General features: G+C 50.0%; 3 protein-coding genes across 3 annotated transcripts in view; 1 reads left to right on the top strand and 2 right to left on the bottom strand.

Moving 5' to 3' along the window:
• LOC131207961 (NPC intracellular cholesterol transporter 1) overlaps nucleotides 1-6409 on the bottom strand; it is a 28533-nt gene extending 22124 nt beyond the window's left edge. Inside the window, exon 1 of the mRNA XM_058200597.1 lies at nucleotides 6272-6409. Within this exon, the coding sequence (XP_058056580.1) occupies nucleotides 6272-6409 (138 nt within the window). The remainder of the gene's footprint in view (nucleotides 1-6271) is intronic.
• Nucleotides 6410-7968: 1559 nt separating this feature from the next.
• Nucleotides 7969-10268, bottom strand: LOC131208546 (peptidyl-prolyl cis-trans isomerase sig-7). Its single transcript, XM_058201333.1, has one exon. The coding sequence runs from the start codon at nucleotides 10085-10087 to the stop codon at nucleotides 8015-8017; it is 2073 nt and encodes a 690-aa protein (XP_058057316.1). The 5' UTR covers nucleotides 10088-10268; the 3' UTR covers nucleotides 7969-8014.
• A 270-nt stretch (nucleotides 10269-10538) lies between these two features.
• LOC131207960 (zinc finger protein 48-like) lies at nucleotides 10539-12071 on the top strand. The gene has a single exon (XM_058200596.1). The coding sequence runs from the start codon at nucleotides 10539-10541 to the stop codon at nucleotides 12069-12071; it is 1533 nt and encodes a 510-aa protein (XP_058056579.1).
• Nucleotides 12072-12110: the final 39 nt, after the last annotated feature.

Below are 12110 nucleotides of genomic sequence, written 5' to 3'. Positions count from 1 at the left end.
GCGTTAGTTTTGTTCTGGCCGGCGATGAACGCAAGTAGGACAAACGGTTCAGTTATGAATTGTTTTTTCGCCGAAGTTACGAACCACGATGGCGGCTAAAGAAGACTGGCAGATGTCATGTTTGAGCTGGCATGTTGTGTGTTACTTGGATGAGTCACAGCATCTTTCTCCTAATCGGGATCGTTCCCGTTTGTTTTCAAAATACACGGCACAAGTACGTTTCAATGCAGCAGGCTACTTTGCTCCCTCGGCCGAGGCAAACGGGTCAATCACCAGTCTACGGTCCCACCGGGGGTCACGTCGGCTCAGGAGGAAGCTCCTCCAACGATGACGTCATCACGATGGCCACCAGATGGCCTTCCATTCCAGGAAACAGTGCGCGGCTTTACCGAGATTTGCACGGAGCGACCAAAATGTGTCAAAAATACAAAGACGGAGAACGAAAAAGAACAGTGGTTCTTGAGCCTGACGGACTTATTGTATGTGAGGAAATAAACATTTTCTAAAATCTTTGAACGAAAAACGAAGAAATGACGAGCTGCGCTGCTACGCGCAGCCGTCGTGAAAAAGCCGTGGAAAACCCGTTGCAATCTGTGTGTTAGTCTGGATTGGGGATTGGTTTGCCTCATACGCGCGTTATGTATTGGTGTAGCGTAATGTATCCTTGTTATGCGCTTCAACTAACACTGTCAACGAAGATGTAACAGCTGACAGCAAAATGAGTGGTCTGTGGCCTCTTACTCCCGAAGCCCTGTGGTAGGCGTTTCACGAGGAGAGTTCGTGCCACCAAACGTGATGCCTGCGCAACAGGGACAACGGAGACATGAGGCTTCATAAGACTAGACCAAAGGTTGTTTGCTTAGGTTCCTATGCCACGTGATCGTGGGCTTAACTAGATGTATCGACCTTTTTCAATTTTTCTGTTACAGAAAACCACAAAATCCTAGGTATGATCCATGAGCGAATCAAAGGCCAATGAAAAGTTCACCAAGTCCATTCGAAAGCCGCACGAGATGAAACTGAAATCGTAATCATAAAGCAGCAGAGTGTTGATTTCTCCAAACTGCTGATTATACTTTGGGATCGTACAATGCACCGCTTAGTATGCAACACTGCTTTGTAAATATCACTCTCGCTCGCTTCATTTTGTTTACAAACAACAACCGACGCTTTGATACTCAATCGAATTTCATTTTTGCGCAGAAGAAGGAAAATGAAACGAAAGTAACATTGTCCGCCGCTTGCAGCCGAGAGAGGCAGAGTAGCCTACTTGACGGCAACCACCTACCGTTTTGATAATTTCGGCAAAACTTTTCGTTTCTATCGTTGGCCTACTCGATGCAAATTTGTTTACCTACGGCAGTGGTACGCACTAATGAGCAACAGCGCCTAATGCAATACCAAGAGCTACCCATTTCGGTGTGCTGCTGCTCGACCACAACCACGAACCGCAAGGAAAATGTCTGCTCCGCAATCGTGCGATTTTCGTGAACAATTTCGAACACGAGCAGCGCGGCGCTTAGTGCCATACTTTCCTTTGTCGGCCGCAGCCCGCAAGAAGAGAGTGAAATTGCCACCATCCAAGCATGCAAGACTACTTGGCGGGTTTCAATTATCGAACGGTGGCCACCGTGTGTTCCAGAGTGTTCCATTCGAGTGTGCGGTTCACCGCACCACCAACCGCACTCGAGGCCGTGCCTTTGTTGATCGATGGCTACTTGATGCTCACATTCCGAAGCCGCACAGCCAAGGGCAACATGTCCGCGGACACGTAAACATACACAGCGAACTCCGCAAGGAGCAGCACGATCGCTGTACACGTTCAAATCTTCGTCCGTTTGGTGGTAACCTTCGAAATCGACCACACCAAATGTGGCCGAAATGTTGGCAGTAAAAACAGTGGCCGTAGAGTCCTCGTCACCACGTCCTGCAGCCGTGCAGATTGGGTGGCAGATTGATTGACTATTTCGACGATGTTCCCCACCACAAGCAAAAGCAACGAAATTGCTGTGCCGTCGTCCGTCACTTCCATGTTACGGACTGCGGCGATGTCCTCCTGCCAGGGGGACACGGTTGACATAATTAATTTGAACGAAACGCCAACTGGTTCGAAGTTACATGGTCCGACCTTTCGGGGTGCCGTTTTTAGTTTAACCTAGTTCGAGGGTGGCTTTCTAATTGCATTTACGACGGCGACTAATCCCATGCGGTATTCAGAAATCGTGCAATGAAAATCCAATTACCAATCGCTTCCTGGCCGAACCCCTGGACGGTGTCCGCCAACTCTCGCCGATGATGGAGATCCTTCTGTTTTGTCATCAACACGACAACTGCAACACTACGCGGTGCCTCGATAATTTGGCCCCGTTCTGCACTCCATCATTGCTTTTTCCTCCGTGGCGGTGGGGACAGCGTGAGTGAGGCCTCCTTCTCGAAGCACGTGCGACAAGCGGACATGTGACCACCACCGTCGCATACCAATGATTGCAGCCATTTTGAAGGCGCAATACCGTCGGCACTTGCTTCTCGAACTGTCTCGAGCTAGCACCGTAGTTGCATAAAAGTTCCACCGGCAACGGCAGTGGGTCTTGCGTACGGTTTCCAGATCATCGATCACTGGTGGCCGTCACGGTTTTGGCGGAGGTGAAGCAACGTGAATGGTTCACCAACGTCTGGTCCTAGTTACGCCAGTCGCCAAATCTGGTCGTCCCAAATGGATAGATTAGTTAGTTGTTGCGGAACACACCTTGCCATTGGTGTTTGCCATCTTACCAGTTGAGAGCAATATGAGACATTATGAACGATAGCAAAAAAATGGCAATGAAACGAAGGTAAAGTGGATCGATTCATAATCAAACCGGATCTCTGTGGTCCGGATATGGCGAAACACCTCAAACCATCTACAACCACCGGAGTCGTTGGACCATCCAACAAAAACGATTATGACATTGATGGCTAACCTTGAACGTAGCCATCTGGCGTATCAAATATTCACAACATAAGTACGGAGCGCTTCCGGGTGTGATAACCAAATCTAAAAATAATACTCGAAACGCCATCGACACCGTTTTCCCTAAAATATACCTGGAACCTGACCTGTTTCTTATCACATAGATAGCGGCATGAATTAATTAAAGCACATCGCTGCATACACTAAGAAGACATCGATAGCGTCCAAAGCAAACGGATACCTATAGCGGGTCATTTTGAGAGATAAAGAAAATTGATGGTGACCATTCTATAGGTAGTTCCGTCGTTTGCTCTGACAAACAAACCAATTATCGGGTCACTTGCGAGTTGCAACTTTCCGTGGCCAGTGAAATCTTGATAATGGACATCATATGTACCTTCTAATTGACCACTGGATAGCTCTGAGGTACATGAGAAATGCCAATCCTGCGCTAGTTGCGTAAATCATTCACACCGTGATGTCGGACGATATCGTTTTGCACCTTTAACAGTGTTGCAACATCATGTGGTGAAGCTTTATATTGTGTAATTTGATCGATGATTTATAGTTGATCATAGTTTCACAAGTGGAACGGATGTTACTATCAATTTCTAACGTTTGTCTGATAAAAAATCGGCAAGTTGTAGCGCAGTTCGTTTCGAAACTAATCGAATTAGTCCGCATAGGTTTCTTTGGCATTAGCATCTGGTTCCAAGAACCTCGTCCTCCTCCAGACGCTCTGGCATTTTCTTTCTTCTAGGGCCGTGGCGACACAGTAAAAGTCTGGCCACTTTATTGACCACCATCACGCGATCACGCGACTAGACCAGAGGGTGTGCCGGACCTTATCACGTTCCACGGCCCACAGTAACGCTAGGGTGGTCCAAGGATGTTTCATCGATTTTGGATCCCGTCGCACGTTGGTCCTCCGTAGTGACTGGCGCATAATGTTACGGTTGGTCAATGGATTGCACACCGTCAGAGCCGTAATCGGTTCTGAAACCGTGAAAAATGCATATCAACGTACGTGAAATTCTATTCGTCACTCGTCGTCTATTCGTCGTGGCAGGAAAAGTAAATGGCAACCACCGGCTCACAGCACATGGTTCACCCTGAGCTTAATGATGGAACGGCTGGATGACATTTGCAGTGAATCCATAAGTCATCACTTATCGCCTCACCGACTGCAGGAAGGGAAGGTTAATCGATGCCATACAATATCAGGAAGTGAGGACACTTGAAAACCGATATGCACACGCAGAGCTGTGACGCTCGCAAATGGTGTGCCCTACCTATCGATGGCCAAGGGAACGCGAGGAATGATCTTCCGGATATATTTCCCTGACCCAGTTAGTTTCCCGGACGATATATCACCATAAACCTGTCCTAATGGCCCGGGATGGGCATAGTCCACCGTGCAACCCACCGAGTGTACTCGAGACCTTGCCCTGGAAAATTGCCAGCATAGCGGGCACAAAATTGGTACCCAGCTGAACTATTCTCCCTTTTTACGGGAAGAGGATCAACAATAATGCTGTTACATTCTTAAGATTTTCCACTTCCATTCCAACTTCTATCGTATTTTGGCGTTTCGCGAACACAACTTTGGCCAGTTGCAACAACGAATCACAACCTTTGGCCAGTGAACTGTGTCAGCAGAAACAATAAAACAGAACTGGGACACCTGCATACCAACCGCAAGCTCATCGTCGTATACGGCTTCAGCGTAAGGTGTGATTAATCACGTATGAGTAGGAAGTTGATAGCGGCCATCGGCTGATAAAACACCAATCGTGCCGACCATAGTCCGTTGAAGGCGATGAAGGTTTTTCTTGGTAGGGCGACAAATAGCATAGAATGCAGAACGTATCACCAACAGGTGTACGAAGCAAGGTTTACCTCAGACCTGATTCAGCCCCTGCTACGCGGAAAACCGACACTGGCGAAGTGACAATGCTGGGGCAATTTTTTGATAAGCGCGATACGGAATCGGTAAATTGAACAAATCAACTACTAACAATGGTAATGACGAAAGAAGGGCCCAATCGAAACCAAGATGAACACGCAAGTAACCCTGATCTTGTTAAAAGTATGGTTCACGTGCGGCGTCGTGATCATGCCAATAAATTTTACTACACGAATCGTGGATCAGGAATAAATGCAATACCTGAGCCACGTTACTTTGCGTGACTCGCACACCCTTTTGGGGTGACCTTTAGATTTTTCGATCAATCGATTCGTCCACAATTTTATCAGTTAATCGGCCTTTTACTACAAAGTGGTTTCTTATCATAAAAATCAATTCAATGCGTTTCTACCCCACCTGCGATCGGGGATAATCTTGAAAGTAGCTCTATCGCTTGATACTTTGGGCCACATTTCGTTGACGATCGAACGTCGTCGAAAGAGCCAACATGACTCACCCCGTTAACGATCGGCGAATATTGACTAATGATGATGATAATCTTCCGAAATGCATATTTTGTTTACCGACGATTTTGGAAGTAGAAACCTTGTTCCGCGTTTCGTTGCTGCCTCTCGCCTCTCGCCTTCAAACGCTGGTGTTTGATTTACTACTTGGCATTTTTAGTGCCTTTCAACGCTTTTCGCGCCCTCTCCTCGAACCCCCGCCGGTTTCTATCGTGTGAAAATTGTGGGCAAAACCATGGAGGCCGCCACCGTTCGCGGAACATTTTTCCAGCCATGACTATAGAAGTCAGCGAATTGTGAAACGCACACCCTTCGATGAGCTAAAAAGGGAGAGCGCCATTAGACTGTATTGTTGCTTTGGCCTCACGTAACACGCACACCCAGCCAGAGGCCATAGAGAGGTGCACGCACACCAACCACCAAGAGATGCATCCGCGAGTCATGAAATATTTGCGCTACTTGAAACGTGCGGAAGGCTGGACGAAGGTAAGCATCACCGAACCGCTAATTATCGCTGACTCGCGACACCTCCCGCGGCCGCGGCGAGAACGTCGGATCGCTTCGTGCGGGGCGAAAAGAGATGGCACGGTATCAGTTCGCGGTGTAGCAACAAATCTAATGTTCCTTGGACTGTGACGTCAAACGGCTCGCTGTCGTTGTATTGCGACACTTTACGCATACTGGCAGAGAACAGTTGTTTACAAACAACCCACACAAGCGCAAGCGGTGCTGTGTTAGAATTCCATCCCCCCCAGCTGGTCGATGATGAGAATGCTATTCCTGAACACAAAAGCGACCGAAATTTTGACCTCCATTAAGAGCTGGGCAGATACTACGATGCGTCTAAGCAAGCACCTGAAAATTCGTTTTTAATCGGTAGGACATGCTTACCTGATCGATCAAACAGCTGCCGATAAGCAGCGGCACCAGGAACCATGCCAGCTGTCCGAGGGCGGTGAACCTAGAGGACCAAGCTCCTGCTGCGACGGACGGGCGGCAGGTTTGACTACTGCCACGAATCATTTTCATGTTTTGCACACGATTGCATCGACCACGGCCAATCTGATGCTGCTTGCCGATAGTACTCTTGTTGCTCTTTGCCTGCCTTTCACCCGCGGCTTTTGCTTTCAGTGCCAGCACTGAATATTTTCACCAAAAACCCCGTTAACTACGATGTGGTCGCGAATTGCCTCGGCTCACTTTTTGGACACGGCGTTGCGTGCGCACTAACAATAAACACAAATGCACCAGCAGATACACGGCGGTAGCGGCGTTTCGAAAACGCTCTCTGCACTAAAACCGACGACGAAAGTGGCCGGACGCTGGCATTGATTTCTCAATCGATAATGACACCCGACGGAGCGCCAACGGGAAAGCCAACACAGCACGGACGGGCGGACGGGCGAAGCCGGGGCCGCAGGAAATTATCTTTCGCCTCTTGCACCGACTTCCGAAAAGGGTCACGCACCGAAGGCGACACACGGGCGCGCGGTATTTCTATTGTTGTTGGCCAGCGAATCACCACCGCTCCGCCATTTGCCGTGAACCGAACGGAGCGTACCTATGGCGCCACACCTTCGCAAGGCCGGAGTAACTTTTCTGCTTTCACGTTCGGACACAGTAACTTTCGCAGGCACTGGGGAAGGCTACCACCGGATAGAGGAACTGAACAATGTTAAACGTGATTTAACTAGGCATATTGACAGTAAATCGACTTGCGCGGAAATCAAAAACACAAAACCGCACTTCGACGGGAAATTCCCTTTACACGAGCGCAAACGTTGGAAATGCTAAAGCACTCTAATTTTCAGCTTGAACGTTATTATTGTTTTTTATTGTAGCGAGCGACGAGAAGTTTCAAAAATATTCCTTCTTGCTCGAATCTTAATTTTTTACTCTGCACTTTCTGACCAACTAAAGATTTGGAAATTCTCTAGCGTTCCCGGTCCCTGGTTTTCGCTTGCAGGTTTGCAAACTGACATTTTGCGTTCCCGGCCTCTAGACCTGACTTTTATTTGACAGATGTGAAATTACGATTGCTTTAAACCAAGGTGCAATGGACGGTTTTAACGGTCTCTTTTAAAAATGGTGGTCATAATACTTTTTTAAAAGTGAGGATTTTAGTTACATTTTCCCAAAATATATAAGTTATCTATGTCCAATCCGAATGTTTGCCCTTCCACGGCTCACGCATACCAACGAATCCAATAACTGCCCTAATTTTGTTTCCCTCAAGGATTTTGGTTTTAGATACACATTACTCGTCCCTCGCTTGCTTCGTCCTTCTTTCATCTTTCATCTGCAGGGTAATGATTAAAACGTTCGATGATTAATGATTAATTAACGTTTCGTTCTTCCAAGATTAAATAAAAACTGTAGGGTACCGCATAACGCGCCCGGCGCTGGGCTCTGGCGCTGCACACACTGGTTCAACAAAATGCAATGATTGCAGCAAAATCCTTTAATAACCGAAAAATGTGGACAGATTACTTTAAATGAGTAAATGCAGCACGCGTTGGGTTCCTTACGTTTTATTGGCATTTAGTGACACACGTAAACATTACAGTAAATTCCATTACATCAATTTCTAATCCAGCATTCGTTTAAAAGGTGACCACCCTCGCGAGAGGCGGTTTAATGTTTCTTTTTCTTCTTCTTACTCTTGGACTTCTTTTTACGTGCTTTTCCGTCGTCGGACGAAACCGAACCCTTGCGCTTGCGGGACTTGCTTTTCGACTTCTTTTTGGAGCCCTTTTTCTTCCGCTTGGCCGTCCGCTCGTCCGACTGGTCCGACGACGCGGACGAACTGCCCGAGGAGGACGACGAGGTCGAGGACGAAGAGTCGGTGCTGTGCGAGCGGCGCTTCGCGACAGCAGATCGCGAGTTTTTTTCCCACTGGGCGGATGGTTTTGGTGCTGGCTCTGGTTCCGACTTCTGGGCAGCCCTGGCAATACTCCGGTGCTGAGTAGAGCGCGATGGACTGGGTCCACCATCCGAGTGCTGACGGTTGCGGCCATTTCTGTCCCTCGAGCTCGAACGAGGTCTGCGGTCACGCGAGGAGCTTCTGCGTCCGTGTGGCGAGCGTGAACGACTGCGGGAGCGCCGCGTGCGCCGATCGCGGGATCGCGACCGCGAACGGCGCCGTGGTGGTGGATCCGGCCATTTGCCGCCAGGGCCTCCACCCGCCCTGGAACCACGGGCCGCCTTATCCTTCGGGGTGTTGCGTTGAATGAAACTGCTTGGATAGGGGCGATTTTTGTAGTCCACTTTCCCTTGGTTAATGCGAATGTCCCGCCCATTCCGTTGCTCCAAGTAGGCAGAGTTCCGGTTCGTCAAATTAGCCTTCCGGCTCCGACTGTTCGACGCAAGCCGTCGGGGCGACTCGTTACGCTTTCGCTCCCGGTTGCGATCCCAATCACGGCTGCGTACCGGTGACCGGTCCCTGGTGCGCAACGGAGTCCGGCTACGCTGCTTCCGCTGAGAACGCTTCGCGGATCGTGATCGCGAGCGAGTACGCGACCGTGAACGTGAACGTGACCGCGATTGTGATCTGGAATCGGACTGTGATTTCGATCGAGTATGGCGCGAACGTCTTGGAGATTCAGTTCGCTGCGGCTTCGGAGAAACATGGCGCTTGCCACCGTTGTTGCTGTGTGACTGCTTGGAACGGTCGTGGTCTTTGAATGACCGCCTGTCGGCTCCGTCGGAAAACTCGATGCCACGGCCCTTGCCACGCCACTTGACTTTGGAAACTGACTGCGAAAAGTCCACGTGTATACGCCGATCGTCGATGAGCACGTTGTCCATCTTGAAGTACGCAATCTCGCAAGACTTTTGATCCTCGAACTCGATGAACGCGTACTGCAACGAATCGCCCGTCGTCTTGTCGCGAATCACTTCGCATCCAACGATCTTTCCGAAGCGGCCGAAAATAATCTGCAAATCGTCATCCGTCGTCACTGGGTTCAGCTTGCACACGAAGAGCACATTTTCGGGCGGGGCAATGTCAGCGTCCGGAATGTCACCCACGATCTCCAGGATCGTTGCCCGTGCCTTCGCCTCTCGATCGGCGATCAGCTCCGCAATCTCTTGCTCCGTTTTGCCGTCCAGGTCGTCAATCTCTTCGTCGGCCGCAATCCGACCGCCCTGCAACCGCTCCGCGGAAGGCGACGGCGAGCGGCTCGGTTCCCGGAAACCACTCGGATCATCGAACGGATCATCCAGCACGACCGTGTGCGTTATGCGCACATCCTTGTACGGCCGATGCCGGTCGTCGCAAATGGCTTCGTTCAGCTTACGCAGTACTTCGTGCCCTTCCATCACCTCGCCGATAACGATGTGCTGTCCGTCTAGGGACGTGAGGTCGCCACCGAGCGTGAAGAAAAATTGCGATCCGATCAAATGCTCACCGGCGCTCACCATCGACAATAGTCCCGGTTCGGAATGTTTGATCTTGGGCACGCTCTCGCCGGTGAAGTAGCGCTTGTGGGCGCCATCGGTAAGCCCCCACACGGAAGTGCCCCCGTCCCCGCTGCCGGTGGGGTCACCGGTTTGGGCGATGAAATTGGGCTGGATCGTGTGGAACAGGCTGTAATTGTAGTACTTCATTTTGCACAACTTCAGGAAGTTCAGCGACGCCTGCGGACGCTCCTTCAGGAACAGATCCACGGTGATATCACCGATAGTGGTCTCGATGACGACCGACATCTTTCTCGGCCACCCGGAACTCTCCACCGAAACGATGAGCAGGAAAACCACTTCAGCCCGAAGAACTGCAAACTGGCAACACCACCAGCGCCAGTCGCCAATTGATCTTTGGCGCGCTGATTTGTGCCCCTTTTTCTCACCAATTAACAATTTGTTTACCGTGCGAAAATTGTGGGAAAACGCGGCTGTAAAAATTGGTCGGTTTTCCTAGTTTTGACAGCTCATGACGCGTCCATTACCAACTGCATTGGTGTTTGTGCAAGCATAAAAGTGAACTTTGTCGCTAAAAGATGCGAACTCGAAGTCGACATAGCCAAAAGTCGCTATAACAGTGAAACATTTGACAGTTGTTTGTTTTCCCTGCGAGTTCATCATCACAATTGCAATTTTCACGTTTTTGTGGTACTTTTCTTGGCACATTTTCAGGATCTCCGCTAGCAGCGTTAAACAGATGAGTTCGGCCAGACTGCCGCCACCCGCGTACTACTATCTCCAAGCATCGAAAAATGAGGACGGCGAAGATGATGAGGATTTATACGATTCCAACGGCACTCTTATTACTTCCGACTACCTAAACGATGTGGTTGCCCAATCCATGTCCAACTTGTACAGAGTTCTCTACGATTCTAAAGACAATCCGCTGTACAAGTGCAATGAGTGCGACACGATCCTTCGCAACACCGGGCACTTGGTAGGCCACATTGCCGTGCACACGGGCGAGAACCCTTACGTTTGTCACCTGTGCCAGCGTCCGTTCTCCAATTCCACGCGTCTGAAACTCCATCTTAAGGTCCACTGCATCATGAAACCGCAACCCGGATTGACGGTGACACGCGTATCCAGGTTATCTCCGCACGGCCCACCGACTGCGACGACAAGTATCCCGAATCTCGAGATATCGGTTAAGAACGACGATTCTACGGCCAAATGGCGGTGCATTGAGTGTGGCGATAACTTCCCGAAAATCAAACTCTACCAACACATGAAGCAGCACCTGATGGAGAAAAACATTTTCGTAGAGAAAACGCACAGTTGCGTGCGCTGTGGAGTAACTTTTGATAAAACCCAGGCACTTCAGCGGCATTCGGATGAGTGCACCGGTGAAGTATCGGAAATTACCAAGGGAAGACACTATATCAACTCGGAGGTGGAGTTGGTGCCTCTCCGAAAACCCGACTCGGATTCGGATGTGAATCCCATCGAAGCTAATCCAATTCTATCCGGATTGTTGATGAGAGAGCGTTCCGAACTACCGGCTGCTGGAATGATGGCATCATCGGACCACGAGGAGCAGCGACCTATGTCCGAGTCATGGCGATCACCGGAAGGTTTGCCCGGGGACGCCACTCCCGACGCAGGTTTCGTGATCAGCTCCGTGGCTACCGTAGATGAAAAGTTTCTTGAAAGTCTCGCACAAATGGAGCTTCAAGCGCGCACACCGGAGCCCGACGAGGTACCAGAAACAGAAACAGAGCCCGAGAAATTGCTCAGTTCGTCAGACGATAACATTCCCACCTGCGGTATCTGCGGCAAGGCATTCAACGAGCCGTTCGGTTTGCGACAGCACATGCGCATTAAGCACGCCAATACGAAGCCGTACAAGTGTCCGGAGTGTAAGAAAAGTTTCTCCCAGGAACGCTACATGCTGATCCATTTGCGCATTCACATCAGCGCTCGACCCTTCATCTGCATCGTCTGCTACAAAACGTTCACACGCGCCGCGGGCCTTCACGGGCACATGGCCTCGCATGCGCACGATACGATCCAGTGCATCGAGTGCTCGCAGGTTACATTTAGCGTACAAAACTACGCCCGCCACATCGATAGTTGCCATCCAAACTTTTGCCACCGTCTCGACCAGATCAAGCTGGACAAGCCGGAGCACGAGCGGTTCAGGTTTTTGCGCCAGCTGCTGGCCCAAAGCCTTGTGGCCATTGCCGACTCACAGGCACCACCGGATACCGGAGCTTCCGGTCAGACGTAGGGAAACGATGCTCTCAAGAAAACGCTACATCGGCTGAAT

The sequence above is a fragment of the Anopheles bellator genome, chromosome 2, assembly GCF_943735745.2.
Source record: "Anopheles bellator chromosome 2, idAnoBellAS_SP24_06.2, whole genome shotgun sequence".
NCBI lineage: Eukaryota > Metazoa > Arthropoda > Insecta > Diptera > Culicidae > Anopheles > Anopheles bellator.
Note: the sequence above shows the minus strand (reverse complement) of the source record. Positions and strands in the feature narration are given on the sequence as shown.